General features: G+C 48.0%; 1 protein-coding gene across 3 annotated transcripts in view; it reads right to left on the minus strand.

Annotated features, from left to right (window-relative positions):
• Positions 1–129: 129 nt before the first annotated feature.
• Positions 130–15292, minus strand: part of LOC119453267 (axin-2) — a 40639-nt gene continuing 25476 nt past the window's right edge. For all 3 annotated transcript variants that reach the window (XM_037715293.2, XM_049667676.1, XM_049667677.1), the window contains exons 10-12: positions 12253–12576; positions 10988–11251; positions 130–5979 (exon numbers count right to left, since the gene is read on the minus strand). In XM_037715293.2, the coding sequence (XP_037571221.1) occupies positions 5853–5979; positions 10988–11251; positions 12253–12576 (715 nt within the window). In that variant the 3' untranslated portion in view covers positions 130–5852. The remainder of the gene's footprint in view (positions 5980–10987; positions 11252–12252; positions 12577–15292) is intronic.

Below are 15292 nucleotides of genomic sequence, written 5' to 3' on the forward strand. Positions count from 1 at the left end.
GATCACATTTGGACGCATTGACCAGTGGGAAATAAATCGTCCCTAGTAGCACGCAGCAAGCACAGCGAGTGGCAGTCTCTGTAAAGCGTAGCGCAATATGAGGTCAAGGAATGCCACACGACACGCTCGTAGAAAAACCCGTAATGTTGAAACTTTTATTTACAAGAAAGGCCTCCCGCCGTGGCTGTAGAATAAATGGGACGGAGGCACCAGTGTCATCATCGTGCACCACAAAGTCGCGAGGAAAACCCCACGTTCTGCAGAAGCCTGTTCGAGGCAGTGCTTGTACAAAGCTAGGCAGGCACTGGGCGGCTTGCTTTAGGGTCAAATGCAAAGCTTGTTCGTTGCCATTCAACATTGCCGCTCTAAATGTCACTTCCACAAGCGCCAACAATGTGACATCGAGCAGAGTACTACCACAAAATTGCACAATTCCACAAACTTGCAGTGGCGACCGCTTTCCTACATCATTTCTCAAAAAAGTTCTCGCATGCACGCATGTCCACGCAATAATCGCGTACTACGTTGTAAACACGTAATGCCATCAGAAAGTCGGGACATATTTTTAAAACCCTGCATAGAACACAATTTTCCTTGAAAAAACAAAATGTTCCGTTTCGTCCTAAAAACTGTACAAGAGAGAAAAAAGGTTCGAAGCCTCTAAATAGGCGTTGTCGATGCAGTGCGAAACAGAAATAGGACGACACGAATGAGCCAAGCAAACAAGTGGAAGAAAGTTTGTACGCGTCCACACTTTCCAAGACTCGGGGCAAGGGCAATGCATAGCTTTGTCATCCATTTCCTCCAGAGAAGATGTCAAAATCGACGCAGAGAACATGCAAAAAGGCACATGAGTGCTTCGCGTCCGCAACCACATTGCCATTCTCTGGTAATAGCTGCACGGAATTAAAAAAGCCTACAAACCAACAAGAGCACACCTGGAACCATGCAGTACCGTGCCAGTGTGCATTCGAGTGGCAAAAAAATAATTTGTACCCCACCTCGTCGCTGCACGTGTTATAGGGTAAAATTCGCATCAAAACAGAGCCAGAACGAGCAATAAAGTAATTCAGTGAGGTACTAATGTTACAGAAATGTGATAGCTTGCTCATAAACATAAATTTGTTCTACGCTCACTGAAGCACTCGACTAACACAAAGCAGTAACCAAGGACACAATCTGCCCTTATTATACAAGCGTAGTAGTTAAGGGCCTGTTACTTTGATAACCGGTCACCATCAGTACCGATAAATCCTCGCATGCCACACCTTTCTTCACAAAAACATTGACATCTAAAAGCAACAATGCCAAAGGGGGAGAGGGGGAGGGTTGGATGTAGGAGGGAGAGAGCAGTAGTAAACAGCTTTACACTTTCAGAAGCACAGGTATGATTCACAAATAAAACAATCTCAGTCAGGAATGAAATGAGGCACCTTTTGAAGTGTTGATGAATGTGTTTACTATCCTGTCCCTTGAAGGAAAAGAAGAAAAGGAAAGAAAAGCCGTCAAGTATTTAACAAAAAGGCACCCGGGAAGTAGCAGGGCAAGGCAGCTTTAAAGTACAATGCTCGCAGAGTGAAATGTGCCAATTTAGGGCTAACTGATGAGCATACTTAGTTGCTTGTAGTGTCTGTAGTTCGCGAGACACTGGGCCCTAGTTTGGGCTCGTACACTTAATTCAGTCTGCATTAAATTTGGCGAGCAGATTTGAAGCTAGATGATACGGGTACTCTCTCTAATAATTAGTACTCTCTAGTAGCATGTTTCCCTGCCACGTTTTGTTGCATAGGACTTTAAGTCCCAAACGCTTGAGATTTCGGAAACGAGGCAGCAGATGCACCAAAATAGGGACTTCGTTGCTAAGCAAACTGCTAGATTCAGCGTCAAGCTTGTACGATAGTTTAAATTGTGTATTGAACATTTTAACCGAAATGCACGATTCGTTGCTATACGAACCTGGCAAAGAAATTTCCCACTATTACTACGGCACAGCACAAACTGAAAATCTGACACTTTTTCACTAAATAAACCTTAATAAATGAAAAAAAAAAAAATGATGCAGTAACCAACACAAAGCACCTAAGTTAATGTTGACGAAGCTTTTGAGGGCCATGTAGTCATACTTTCAGAACTATACATCCTTTTACAATCTGCCAATGTTTGCATATGGTGCTGAAAACACACTTGCCCCTTCAACAGGTAACAATAGATGCAACGCTCCCTCAATTTCAACCAGATCCATGCCACAACAACAGAGCTAGCGAAAGCTTGACCGTGGAGCGAGTTAATCTGAAACCTGCTCTAGATCGACTGTTGAAATATGAATTCGTCAATCCGGAGAAACGAAAGGAGCGACATCACTGCGTCTAAGCTGCAGCAGCCTCCCCATTTTACCAACCCACATAACGCAAGTAAATCTCTTCACGAAGCTCATCATAGTCAAATTTTATGATTCAAGCTCATAGGCGCTTTGGAAGTGCCGAATTATCATTACCAGCGCCTGCGCAACATGCTTTTTAAGATGCCCCATATGTGTCAGCATTTCTGGTGGCTGCACTACATGTTGCAGCAACTAACAATAGGCAGCTCTATTACAATACGCATTAATTACCATCGCCTATTACTATCCCACTGAGGCATAGGAGGGAGGTACACAATGCTACTAGCGCCTTTTGCACTTTTTCAACTAGCTCTCACCACAATAGGAATTTGTTATCTACTTCCAATGGTTAGGTACAGGCCTCCACGATAACCTCAATGCAACCATATTTCACTGCCCTAGACCATTGGTTGAACACATCAAAGGATGATGCCACCAGTTCTGCATTTCCGAACTGCACAGCTCACTGATGCAGCAACACGGTAACAATAACACATGCCCGTTGGGCCACAACCCTTGAACGATGACACCAGCCACAACAAACAAGGCACGCAAACACAATGGCACGTCCTGGATGCAGCCCACGGTTAGTACCCTGCAAACCTTTCTATGTTTTCTGGCAACCTCAAAGTGCAACAGGACAGCGGCGTAACTCAACAAGTTAAAAAAATGCATCTTAGTCTCTTTTTTGGCAACGTCACCCAGAGCAAAAACGAAAACCAACATTCAACCGCCTACAACTAACAGATGGTTAGGTCACACACACACACAAAACGCACAACCAGGCTCAAGTAACCAAAAGCACTCCAGCAGACATGCATGCAATCACACACCCACACATACAACCAATCATGCGATGACGCAACAGCAAAAGCACAACCATGACAAGTGATAAAGAAAAAAAAAAGTTTGCAAAGTCCTCTGGAAGCACAATGTTTCATTTGGCATAGCGTCGTCACGTCACCAACGCGACAAATTATTGTAACCAAGTTCACTGACATGGCCACGGAGAGAGGAACATGTGTTTGATGCATAAATAGAAAAGAAAACCACAGTCCGTAGTCAGTCGGACAGTCAGTCAGTTCGATGGCGAGAACTTGTCCCCAAGCCATCAGTTCCCGCTTCTAGAAGAATTTATTTGAAATCTTAAAATGGAGTGTTCTCAACACTCAAGCTAGTCGAATTAAAAGATTAAAAGCAAAGTTGCCATAGCATTTGCAAATTAGGCTAATTATTTACTTTTGGCATAAGGGAGCACAAATTTAAGAAATTTTGAACAGAAATATTATAAAGAATGGCACTTTAAGTTCTCCAAATATTTGATTTGTATGGTAGGATAAGTATGGATAATAAGAAAGCACTTTTCAAGGCCACTCAGAATGTCCAGCGTTAACCCAACAATGACAAGGCATAACTATTTCTGCAATACTAACTATGCTTTCTAGAGGCATCGCTGCTGCAAAAGAGGCACAAGTATTATCCTGAGAGTCTGCAAGTTACTCTGTCACGATATCTTGCAGTCACCTAACCGAGGATATTTCCTCCTTCATCAGCACGCCGACTTATTACCTCCATATTTTTAGAAATACGTCGTTCGGATTCCCTTGCGGGAACTGTCATGTTTGCATAGATAAAGCAATGCATTTTCTTACATTTTACACACAGAAAAATAACCCGCCTTTCAATTATTCACAAAGTTCTGCCAGTTTAACACCCCCAATACTTATCCGACAGTATTTTAAAAGTTACTGCTAGACTGCCTAAAACAAATCTGGCTACTCTAACAGCTGCAGCTATAGATGCTCTCAGCTACATTAGAAGAAGGCTCAGGAGAAACAACAAAGTCAGTTAAAAATGGCAGTTACACTTTTGAATCTGTTTCCACTCTCTTGGCAGAACAGGCTCAATTATTAGCGCGAGAGAGAATGTCTGTCGGAACATCTCTGCCAAATTTCATGCCCGAGCAGGCACGGGCAAACAATTTAACCAGCCCGAGAGCAGAAGTCGTCAATATCCAACGACGTTAACAGCGAGATGTCCAGGCGGTGTTGACCACCTGCCTCTCAGTTTTGCCTGCCGTTTTGGCTAACCACCCTTCCACTTACGATAAGTCCAATAACTATTTCACGCTTACCACCTACCAAAACTTGGCTAATCTCGACAATATTCCTGTTTTCTGTCCCTTCCGTAGAGTTTCCAACAAAAATCAACAGGGCGAATCCTGGCACCAGAGTCTATGGGAAAGCTCCAAGCACGGCAGTTTAGCCAGCACGGGCAATGATGGTCAGTACACATGGATTTGCCTAAACTTTGTCCTTCAGGCTTTAAACGGCTCGGCAAGCACAAGGATCAGACAAATCCATGTACAACCATCATTCACATGGAAGAAGACCGACTGTAATGCCAATTCCCTCTACTAGTTACTTTTAGAGGAAACTCTACAGTTCCTTACAATGCAGCGAGCACGTGTACGACAGAATGCACAAAAATTGCGAAGGGCTTCACAAATGCTGAAGCAGTGGAAACTGATGGTGGGAGCTTGAAGTGAGCTTGGTGGTATAGGAGGCCCATTCGTTGAAAGGATTCCGATACAGTCTCGACGCGCACACACACACATAAAACACGCGCCGAGTACTGCGCGAAAAATGAAGTTGCACCGTTTCAGTGAAGCAGACAGGGATATCATCATTCGTCAAACGCACGCTCCAATCATCATGTCAGAAAAAGCAGCTTCGCTCGGAGAAGAGCTGTCGGTGGGAGATGGCTAAGCGTTCGATGTGTTGAGGGGGTGGTTGGGGCCGCTATTTTGGCCAGTTTGTGCAGCACCACAATAAAAGGAGAAAAAAAAAAAACGCACGCCAAAATGGAAGGCTTCATCTTCCTTCTTCCACCAAATTGCCGCCTCTAACACTGGACGTCGCACAACTGCCCAGACGAAGGCGAGACGGCGTTCGTTTTCCCGTCTTTGCACTGGCTTCCCCAGCACTGAAGCTGGTTGATTTTTGACAACACTAACAGGGAAAAAGAAACGGCACACACCAGGCTGATTACTGATGCAAGGGAAGGCACACAGTTTTTTTCATTCACAACATGTAAGTGACCCCCCGGTTGTGCCCTCTAGAAAGTCACGGGTGAACACACAGCTAGCGTAGTGGAACCTCACACAATAATGGCACCACATCAACGACGATGACCATCACAAGTCAAAAGGAAGAGGGTGGTGACAGCACTGGTACAACAGCACAAACCAAAGAGCACGGTGAAACCGCTGGATTGTCACGCATTTCACATGAATTTGGCAGCAGCAGTGTGACTTGCACAAACAAGGTTGGACGATGCTCTTGAGATCTTCTTGCGCAATGTTGCCGGTAGTAGTGCATCATCTTCAAGAACAAACTAACAAACATCTCGGAGGTTGAAGTGTCAGGTGAGGCACGAGGGACCGAGACGATGCGACAACAGTGGCAGCTGTTCAGTCAATCGGCTCGACCATGGCGAAGATCTTGCCCTCCCAGAGTGGCAGGACCTCATTATCGTCCGATATCTCCTCGGACACCACGTCAGTTCCAAACTCCTGGCAAGAGCGCCGGAAGAAGTACCTGCAGAAATGATGGAAGAAGAGCAGCCATAAAAAGTTGCACTTGTACAGCCCAACTTCTTAAAGGGACACTAAAGGCAAATACTAAGTCCGACGTGGACCGTTTAAATACCTTTCCAGAAACCTTAAAACGCTTGTCTCGAGCAAAGAAAACACTTAGTTTGCGAGAAAATTGGATCTGAAGGGTCCAAATACCTTTATTGCAATTCAAATCACCCGCCACGCCAACCGAGGAGTGGTGACGTTGCATTAGCCATTTTCTGCCGTTGGTGAGTGTAACGGCGCCCGACAGATGGCGGTACGGTGCGCGCCGATTTTGGTAAAGTGGCCTAGACCGTTCGGGCATTCCGCGACGTCGCATGGAAGTGGAATTCTCTGCTACTTGCAGTTAGTGCAAGGTTCGCGAGTCAGAAAAACAAGCGCAACACTACACGATAACAGAAAAACTGAAACGTATAAGTGCGGGCGGCACAGAGTCGAGCGAACATGAAACCTTTTCACCGCCCACGTCGTTGTCAACGGTGTAATGTCAGTTAGTTATTTTTTGTAAAAGTGTAATAGAACTGGTGTAGTAGTATTTTCTTTCTTCTTATAATACAGTACAATGATGTTTTTATAACAAGTGGTTCAGTACTATAGTGCCAGAATTTAAATGAGGAGTGCCTTCGTCATCGGGCGAGTACTTGAATGTCCCGGGGGAGTTGCTAATCGTGTCCTGCATTTAACTTAATTTCTCTATTACTAAGGCTCTACTCGCGATAATATTGACGCTTTAGAGATACTCGTGCACTAATACATCACTTTAGCTTGACTTAGTATTTGCCTTTAGTGTCCCTTTAAGCTATTGTCCTTGTGTGTACCACTGCCTTTGTCATTTGATAGCTCGCTTCAATGGCTCCTCCTTAAAGCTTGTCACCTGTGCTGTCCATTACTGTTTGAGATTCCTGTCCCCCTTAAGATCTAAATGACTATGTCGAACAAAGTGGCACACCACGCATTTTATGCACACTTTTTTTTTACAGCGATGGCCTCTTCATGTGCCAGAAACCCCGATACAGCTAAATAACAAGCTGCAGCACAGCCGATAGCACTTTGGATCTGTGGTAAATGACCTGGCGATGATAACGCCCGAGTCGACAGGACAGTAAACAGTACCCTCTAGTACAGTCAAACCCCGTTAATACGGTACGCTTAATGTGTAATTGCGGTTTAAACGTAGTCGTGAAGATTCCCCCACCCAGCCCCCAATGAACCCCATGTATTGGCTGACCGCTTAAGCCGTAGTTGCTCATTGCCTACGAAGTGGTTAGTGCGTACTATTTGTTTCTTATCTACATGCATAAGCACAAAATCGGCAAAATCTCATGTGCGCAGACGTTTGATTCTCGAGTTGCGACGCCCGGACGACAGCCGTCAGCGATAATGAACCTAAAACATGGCCACCATGACGTATTTCCTGCTCATACAGTTGTTGCCAATTGCCGCGCACAACAGCATGGCCTTCGAGATTAGCTCCTGGTAACGCGAAGAAGCCGCCGGTAGGGAGGTGCGAATTCGCTCTTGCCGTCGAATTGAAGAAGTAACCACGCAGAAGCACATTTTATTGCGAAGCGCATTTCTGCCATCACCTTGGACGTCACTTTGAGGTTCCGTATAAAGTCCAAACACGGCAACATCGTCGCCGCACGCCGTACGCTGTATGTGAGTGAAAGCTTGCGAGGGTCAGCCGACTTAATCTGGCGCACGCAAGGGAGAAAGACGGGGCGAAAGCGCGCTTCTGTTGCGCGCGAGGCACGGCGGGGGAGGCCAGGGAGGGGTTTTACTTCGGCGGCAGCCGCGCGGGCTCCGTATCTTGAAAGCGATCTGCGGCATGAAAAAAGTGCGCACCCCCGCGGGCCTTATCGTCAAAGCGGTCTGCAGACAAAGTGCAACTAGTGCTGGTAGCTTCGTATGCGCTGTGCTTTCGACGTCTAATTCGCGTTGAAGCGAGAGGCAGCACGCTTGCTGCTGCTGCTGTGCCTCCTCACTCAAGCGTTTTGAAAGTGAATTTCCGTGGTCATAGAGTGAGACATGTTCATGTTTCCCTGTGCACGCGTTACACCGTGCTTGTTAATATAGTTAGTAAGTGGGGCCTTATGGACAAACTGGCTCGCGGCCTCAAAGATGCCGTCGTCGTGGCAAGGCCACCTCGGTGGCAAGTGAAGGTTGCCGATTTTCTGCTGCCTACCCGCAAATAAAGCCTGTCTGAGTGCCTGTGTTTGAGAGCATCATGACGTACAGTTAAACCTGCTTATAACGAACCTCCATATAACGAATTCCTGGATATAACGAAGCTTTTCTATTCCCCGCCGTTACTCCATAGAAGCACATGTATTTGAGACCTCTACTTAACGAAGTGGCAGCGGGAGACCCCCTCGATATAACGAATTTTCCCATCCGACAACCTAGAGATTTCGCCCCAAATTTTGTCATTTTTGTGCGAGCAGCAACCGGAAGCACCTTCTCCGCCGCGACGAAATGCGAAGCGAGCGCACGTGTGCATGCGTGCGTGAGGCGGGCCTGCATCCCTCGACCCGGCGATCTTGCCACTGCTGGCGTGACCTTTCCCCCTCCCTTCATTCAAACCTGATCCTGCCGCTTGCTGCAGCTGCTCTAGCCCGCCAAGCCGGCACTCTCTCCTTTTCCAGTTGATGTTGCCGACGCGCAGGTACACGCTTTGACACATCACACTAGATGAGTGCGGACACGCACTCTCAAACACTGGCGGCGTGTGGAAGCGCCGCTGGAGAAGCGAGCGAAGTGACCTTCGTGCTGTTGTCTATCGCTTCAACGCAAACTGAGCGCCGAGAACACACGGCCCGCACAAAGCTACGAGCCGCCGACCGACGCATCTACACTGCTAGACTCTGCCATAACGCAGATCGCTTTCAAGATACGGCCCGCACGACCGCACGCCGCCGCGCAGTACGCAGTTGATGCCAGAGGACAGTACAATACCGCCCCGCCACTGTAGCCCCGCTATCCCTCCCCCCTCGCTCCCTCGCCGGTGCCTCGAGCGCAACGGAAGAAGTCGTGCTTCCTCTGAGATTTTCTTCCGCGCGCGAGATTTAGGGTACGGCCACGCTAGCGGCAAAAACACGCGGCAAAAACGCGCGGCAACGCGTCATGCCGCGCGCAGCAAAAGCGGCAGGAATCGGGGGTTTTCCGGCGTGCTGCGGCAAATGCCGCGTGCTGAGAGATGAAGAACCAATCAAGAGTGACGAGGGTGACGTCACAGAGCCATCACAACCGGACCGCTGCCGGTCCGCGCCGGGTTTTCAATCGACGATCATCGTCTCTCGCGTGAAACAACGAGCGCTCGCGGTGTTGCTCGCTCGTTCAGAGAGCGCGGGAGATCATTGCGCTGCCGCGCAGTGAGACGCGCTTGCCACGGTGGCCTCGCGGCAAGGCAACTTGCCGCCCGCGGCATGACGCGCGCATTTCTTGCCGCTAGCGTGGCCGTACCCTTAGACGCGGTCGTCGGCTCCTCTCGCACGTTTTCACTCGCACATACAGCATACCGCGCGCGGTGACTGCAATATCGCCCTTGGACTTTATACCGAATATCTATAAGCCAAAACCAATTTTAGGGCCACAACGCGTCATAGACACCATCTTTATAGCAAACACGGATCTCAAGGGCCATACTTTTGCTGGCGGAAACCGAGAATACGTCATAGTTGTCGCCCCCGGCACTTTGGGCGGCCAATGCCTCCATCAAGCCACCAAGCCAAGCGAAATGAAAAGTCAAAATGGCCGCTCGGACCGGCGCGGGGTGGCAGTTCGCAACGTATGATGCAGGAACGGTCCCACAGTTGCGACGCAACAGCGGGGTTACCAATGGTTCTACGGGAGCTGTGCCGGGACCGGCCGAAAACGACGTAACAGCCGGGAAAACGCAGCCCCCGGGAACGTAACAGCGGGGTCCTACTGTAACACTATATGACGCTACGACGCCATCGTGACGCTCGCTCTTCATTTCCAATGCCTCGCGCTTGTGCGAAACGACACGTGTCCACGCATCCGGTACCTGGTGTGACATTCCGCGGATGAGTGCTTCGACGAAAACGGAAAACGGGTGCGCGTTACAATTGAGGGCGCGTTAGAATCGAGTAAATACGGTAAGCGTTTTTTTTTTCGAATTTTCGTGCCGAACCTGCATATAACGAAATCCTCTTTATAACGAATTTTTTCGGGAATTTGTCAATTTCGTTATATCCAGGTTTAACTGTAGTTCTTTTCTGACCAGTAAGTAGCCGTTTAACTGGCATTGGCGGTTAATTCGTACATCGTTTAGTGCGTACCTAAACGTCGTTCCCGGCAGACTACGTATTAACGAGGTTTGACTGTAGTGGCTTGCGGCAAGTAACAAGCATGCAATGTGGCCTCCGAGATCGGTCAATGCACGACACATGATCTCGGAGGCTATACTCGCGGGTATGAGCATGTCATTTGCGCTCCTCCCTGTGCCTTTTTTGGGTGTGAGGAGGTAAAGCTGCAACATCATGAAAATGCCGAGACATGAGTGATTTGGATTGCTTCAAATACGGCTTGGCCTAAAACATGACTGTCTGTAGAAAGGAGCAGCCCAAATGTTCCACAAACTGCACAATACTGGGTTGACCTCCTTGAACACAGCAGCTGCTGCTGCTGCCATCCCTAGCCATTTTTTGTTCTACGACGGGGTGACCACAGCATGTTAAAATTGGCTGGTACGTAAGGACTGGGCACATCTTGCGAGGGAAAGAATGGGCAAACACGATTAGCTGCTGCACATATACACAGTACTTCTGAGTGCCCACTGATGTAGCATTGTCAAATCTGTCTTCAACTGTAACGCGACTGTCACTTACTCTGGCTGACCAACTGTCGTAGACTCTAGCCGACCAATCGCTGCCGACTGACTGAATGTCACGGACTTTAATAGCCTGACTACAATGCATGTGTTCCCGTCACGGCCACTTGCTCACCTGTAGTTTCCCTTCTTGCTGATGAGAGACTTGAACTGGCGCAGTGTGATGTCTCGGCCGGCGAGCTTTGTGCGGTAGGGCACCGTCTCGCCGGAGTAGCAGTAGCCGATCACAGTCATCTCGGTGGAGGGCGAGGGTGGGGCCTGGACTTGCACAGGGGCGGGGCACAACCCGCCACCCGGAGCTGCCTGGGGACCGGCCCCAGCGACAAACCCCTGCTGCCCTCCCGGTGGAGGCCCCCGCACCATTGTCTTTGGCCACTTTCTGCGGGGGAAAAAAAGGAGAGAGAGAGAGAAGTGGTATGCAGCAAACAGCAAGAAAACTGCTGTCAATGGGAAGTGTTAGCTCCTTCTGTTACAAATTATGACAGTGTTTTTAAAGGTTCATGTTTCGTCATTAGAGAATGACAGAGGATACCAATTGTTTTTAATCAAAAGCTGTAACAGCACTGATTTCAGATCGGATATTAGTATAATAAATTAAATTAATTTACCAAATTTCATCAAATTAGTTCCATTAATAAAGGTGCGACGTTACAGTGAATACACCCACAGGTTTCTCTTAACGTGCACCATCTCTCCCGCATAACTATGCTGGGGAATGTGTGAAAGCTGATTAAATTGCAACCACGGAATCTGCTCTTCGAATCGTGCACGGCTGCGAAGAAGGTCCATTACTTATAAGCAAATTGTATGCCAGCGGTTGTATGCCCACATGTATTACACAATATATGCAAGTGGCACCACCAACTATGCTAAACAATGCGTGAATGGAAGTTATCGGAGAATTCTGTTTGATGCGGCATCCTTTCTTGAGCGAGCTCCATGCTACACTGGTGTGAGGAACACCAAACTGCAGCAAAGACCAAACCACCTTACAGTGGCAGTACAGTATAGCATCCGTGGGAGAAAAATTTAACAAAAGCATGAAAACATTGAATGGTGAACCGATCACATAGACGATATCTGAGCCTATGCCTACTCTGCTGACTTCCAGGATAATGATCATGATGACTACGTACTTGAGGCTTTGGTTTCAGTTTTACTACCGAGGCAGCATCAACAGAAGGAAGCTTTCATTATGCGTCACATGGTGCAGAATGGCGCAATGGTACCGCTCCTGGCGCAATTTGGTGCAAATGGCACAGCTGTTCCAGCAGTGAAGGTGTCATCAAGAGACAAAAGTCATTCAATGGCACGTAACGTAACATTAGGTGACTTCGTCACAACGAGGTTAAGCTGTGAAGTGTGAGAGGTCAAACTCACTTGGCTTTTGCTGCCTGCTGACTTCCACTGTAGTTCACCTCTAGCCTCCGGCGTGCCTCAACGAGCTGGGTCATCGTGTCTGGTGGCTGCTGGGTCGGCGGCAGGCCGGACTCCTGGGATCCCCAGCCGGAGCCCGAAAGAGAGCCGCAGCCGGGAGCCACACCGCACGAACGGCTTCGCGCCGTGTTGACGGAGTTCTGCTTGGACCGCGACGAGGTGCCCGAGGTGGTGGACTTTTTGTGGCTCCGCGAGGAGTCCTTCTCTGGATCCGGGGGTCCCAGCGGGTAGCCGGGAACCTTGTGGTTCAGGATCCAGTTGTTCACCCTGCAACACAAGTTAAATAAAACGCACATTCAAAACCATGTGTTGCAATCAGAACACATGCTGATCTGGGATTGTGGAAAGCAAGTGCGGTATGTGAAGGAAAATACAAGCAATGGCAATGATTTAACCTTTTCAGCGTCACTGACCTACCGGTGCAATTCTGTCCCACCAAAAGCACGTCTCTGCACGCTCCTGTAAAGTTGACTTCACTGCATAACATAATGTATTGCAGTGAAGCATATAGAAAATAATGAGGTGAACCGTATTAAGAGTGGAAAGGAGCCACTGTCACCAAACACAGTACGTGTCCCTTAATTATACACGTGCGCATGCGCCGCCTGATCACAATACAAGCTGTTTCTGATGTTGAGGCCTTCCTCACAGTTACATTCCTCCAGCTGTTACATTTATCTCCTGCGATCCCTTCAAAACCGTATCAACGAGGTTTTACTGTATTAGGTATAATAACACCTAATCAAGCACGTACGCCTGGTGGTGAGCAGATGTGTTTGCAGGCCATGGCCTCCAAGATGTTTATCTTGAGCGTGCATTGCCTAAATCTCAGAGGTCATTGCCCAAGCCACCTGCGCAGCTCCTAAACATTCTCGGTTCTGTCATTTACAGCCAGTGTATTGGCAGTGGCACATTTTTTCAGTTTCAGTGTCAGAAACGTCTATTTTTGCTAGTTTCTTGCGACTCGCTCACTCATATCTCTAAAGTAAATGTTTGCGCAGAGGTTGCTTTGTACCTGGCACTACCTGAAACTAGGCTTTTTTTACACGGCCGAAGGTTTTGCGCCGCTGGTTTCTATCTCTGTGCTAAGGAGGACAATAAAAGGCATGTCGACACACAGAGTGTTTCCCATGCACCCCACCCCCCCTCCTCTCTCCAGTCAGCTTCCACTGCAATAGCGATCCCACAAACACTCAAGCAAGTTCACGCCGTGCTGTCAAGGCGTCCACTTTGCATGCATGGCCCGAGCATTGGTGGTTAGGAGGCCTCTAGAAATGCAAGAAACACGAAGTGTGCTTGGCTTTAATAATTACGAAGCCAAGCAGCTGCACCGTCATGGCACGTGCATTGTGTGGACACATACAATGCCTTCCTGCTGAGTAGCTGCGAGGCTTACACTGGTCTGAGAAGGGAGGACAGTAAACCTCAAGTTAAATCTATACTGTAAACCACCATAACTCGAAACTGTAAAAACTGGGGAAAATTTCAAGATAAGTGCAGTTTCAAGATAAGCGAAATTTCAGAAATAGGAGCCCGCTGGCCGCACACGGGCCATATGGAGCCTTTCCAAAATGCCACCAGTAATAATCTCGGTCACTTTTGCAAGCATCAGCGTCGGTGCGACGACGGACAATGGCAGTACTGGCCAGACGATTGATCCTAGTGCAACACTTGGAAGTCAGTCATCCGAGCACAACTGGTTCTAGACATCCAAAAAGCCGACGCTGGTACTTTTTGCATCGTAATGAATTCTGGACAATTTCACTTCGAAAACAAGCAATGAAATGTGGAATAGTACATTTGTCACGCCTTTGGCCAGCGCCTACAATTGACACGGCATTTAGGCCTCACCGTCGCGTGAGCCTGAAGCGAGTATCCTTATCGAGACGCAATCTCGCTGAAAGCTGTGGGCTCACATGCTGGCTTCTTCTGGGCGCAGCACGTACGCTGATAGCACCTGCTCTAAAGTGCTGATCACCTTGACCAAGGAGACAATTAAAACTCTTTGACCACATTTATGCATCTCTGACAGCATCCTAAATGAGGAAGGGAGGGGGGGAAGACTTCAACACCTAGTTCGCCCCTGCTGTGCGAGGTCACACCAAAGTCGCAGCGAGCAGCCGAGCAATTGCGCGCGAGAGGCGATAGACAGAAAGGGGGAAAGAAAAGTGGCAAGCCCGGCGCGACGTCTAGCTCGGCTAGCGAGCTGTCTCTAGGTGAAAAGCGAGTGCAAGCGACGCTGCCCCGCAACCTTTACCTTGGTAATTTCGGAATCTAGATTTCAAGATATCAGGAGCCTGGTGCAACAGCTTTTCGAGATAAGAGGTGAAAAACACATAGGTTGACACCACGTGCGTAAAATTTTTTTTAACTTAGCCAACATTTAGAGATAGCAGAGTTAGAGTTAACGAGGGTTTATTGTATGCTATTTCTTTGATGATCATGAGAAAGAAATTTACCGAAGAAAAAAATTGGGTTGGAGTGCATACGGCAGGCATTGCCAAATCCTGACTGGGAGCTTACCACTGTTGTTGAAAAGAGAAGTGTACAATCATTGCATTCTACCAGTGCTAACATATGGGGCAGAAACTTGGAGGTTAGCAAAGAAGCTCGAGAACAAGTTAAGGACCACACAAAGAGCGATGGAATGAAAAATGTTAAGAGACTGGAAAAGAGCGGTGTGGAACAGAGAATAAACGGGGATAGCCGATATTCTAGTTGACATTAAGAGGAGAAATGGAGCTGAGCTGGCCATGTAATGCGTAGGATGGATAACCGGTGGACCATTACAGTTCGAGTGGATACCAAGAGAAAAGGGAAGCGCAGTCGAGGACGGCAGAAAACCAGGTGGGGTGATGAAGTTAGGAAATTTGCAGGCGCAAGTTGGAACCAGCTAGCGCAAGACAGGGGTAATTGCAGATCACAGGGAGAGGCAGTGGATGCAGTGGACATAAACATAGGTTGATGATGATTATTTCTTTCA

Source organism: Dermacentor silvarum, chromosome 5 (assembly GCF_013339745.2).
Source record: "Dermacentor silvarum isolate Dsil-2018 chromosome 5, BIME_Dsil_1.4, whole genome shotgun sequence".
NCBI lineage: Eukaryota > Metazoa > Arthropoda > Arachnida > Ixodida > Ixodidae > Dermacentor > Dermacentor silvarum.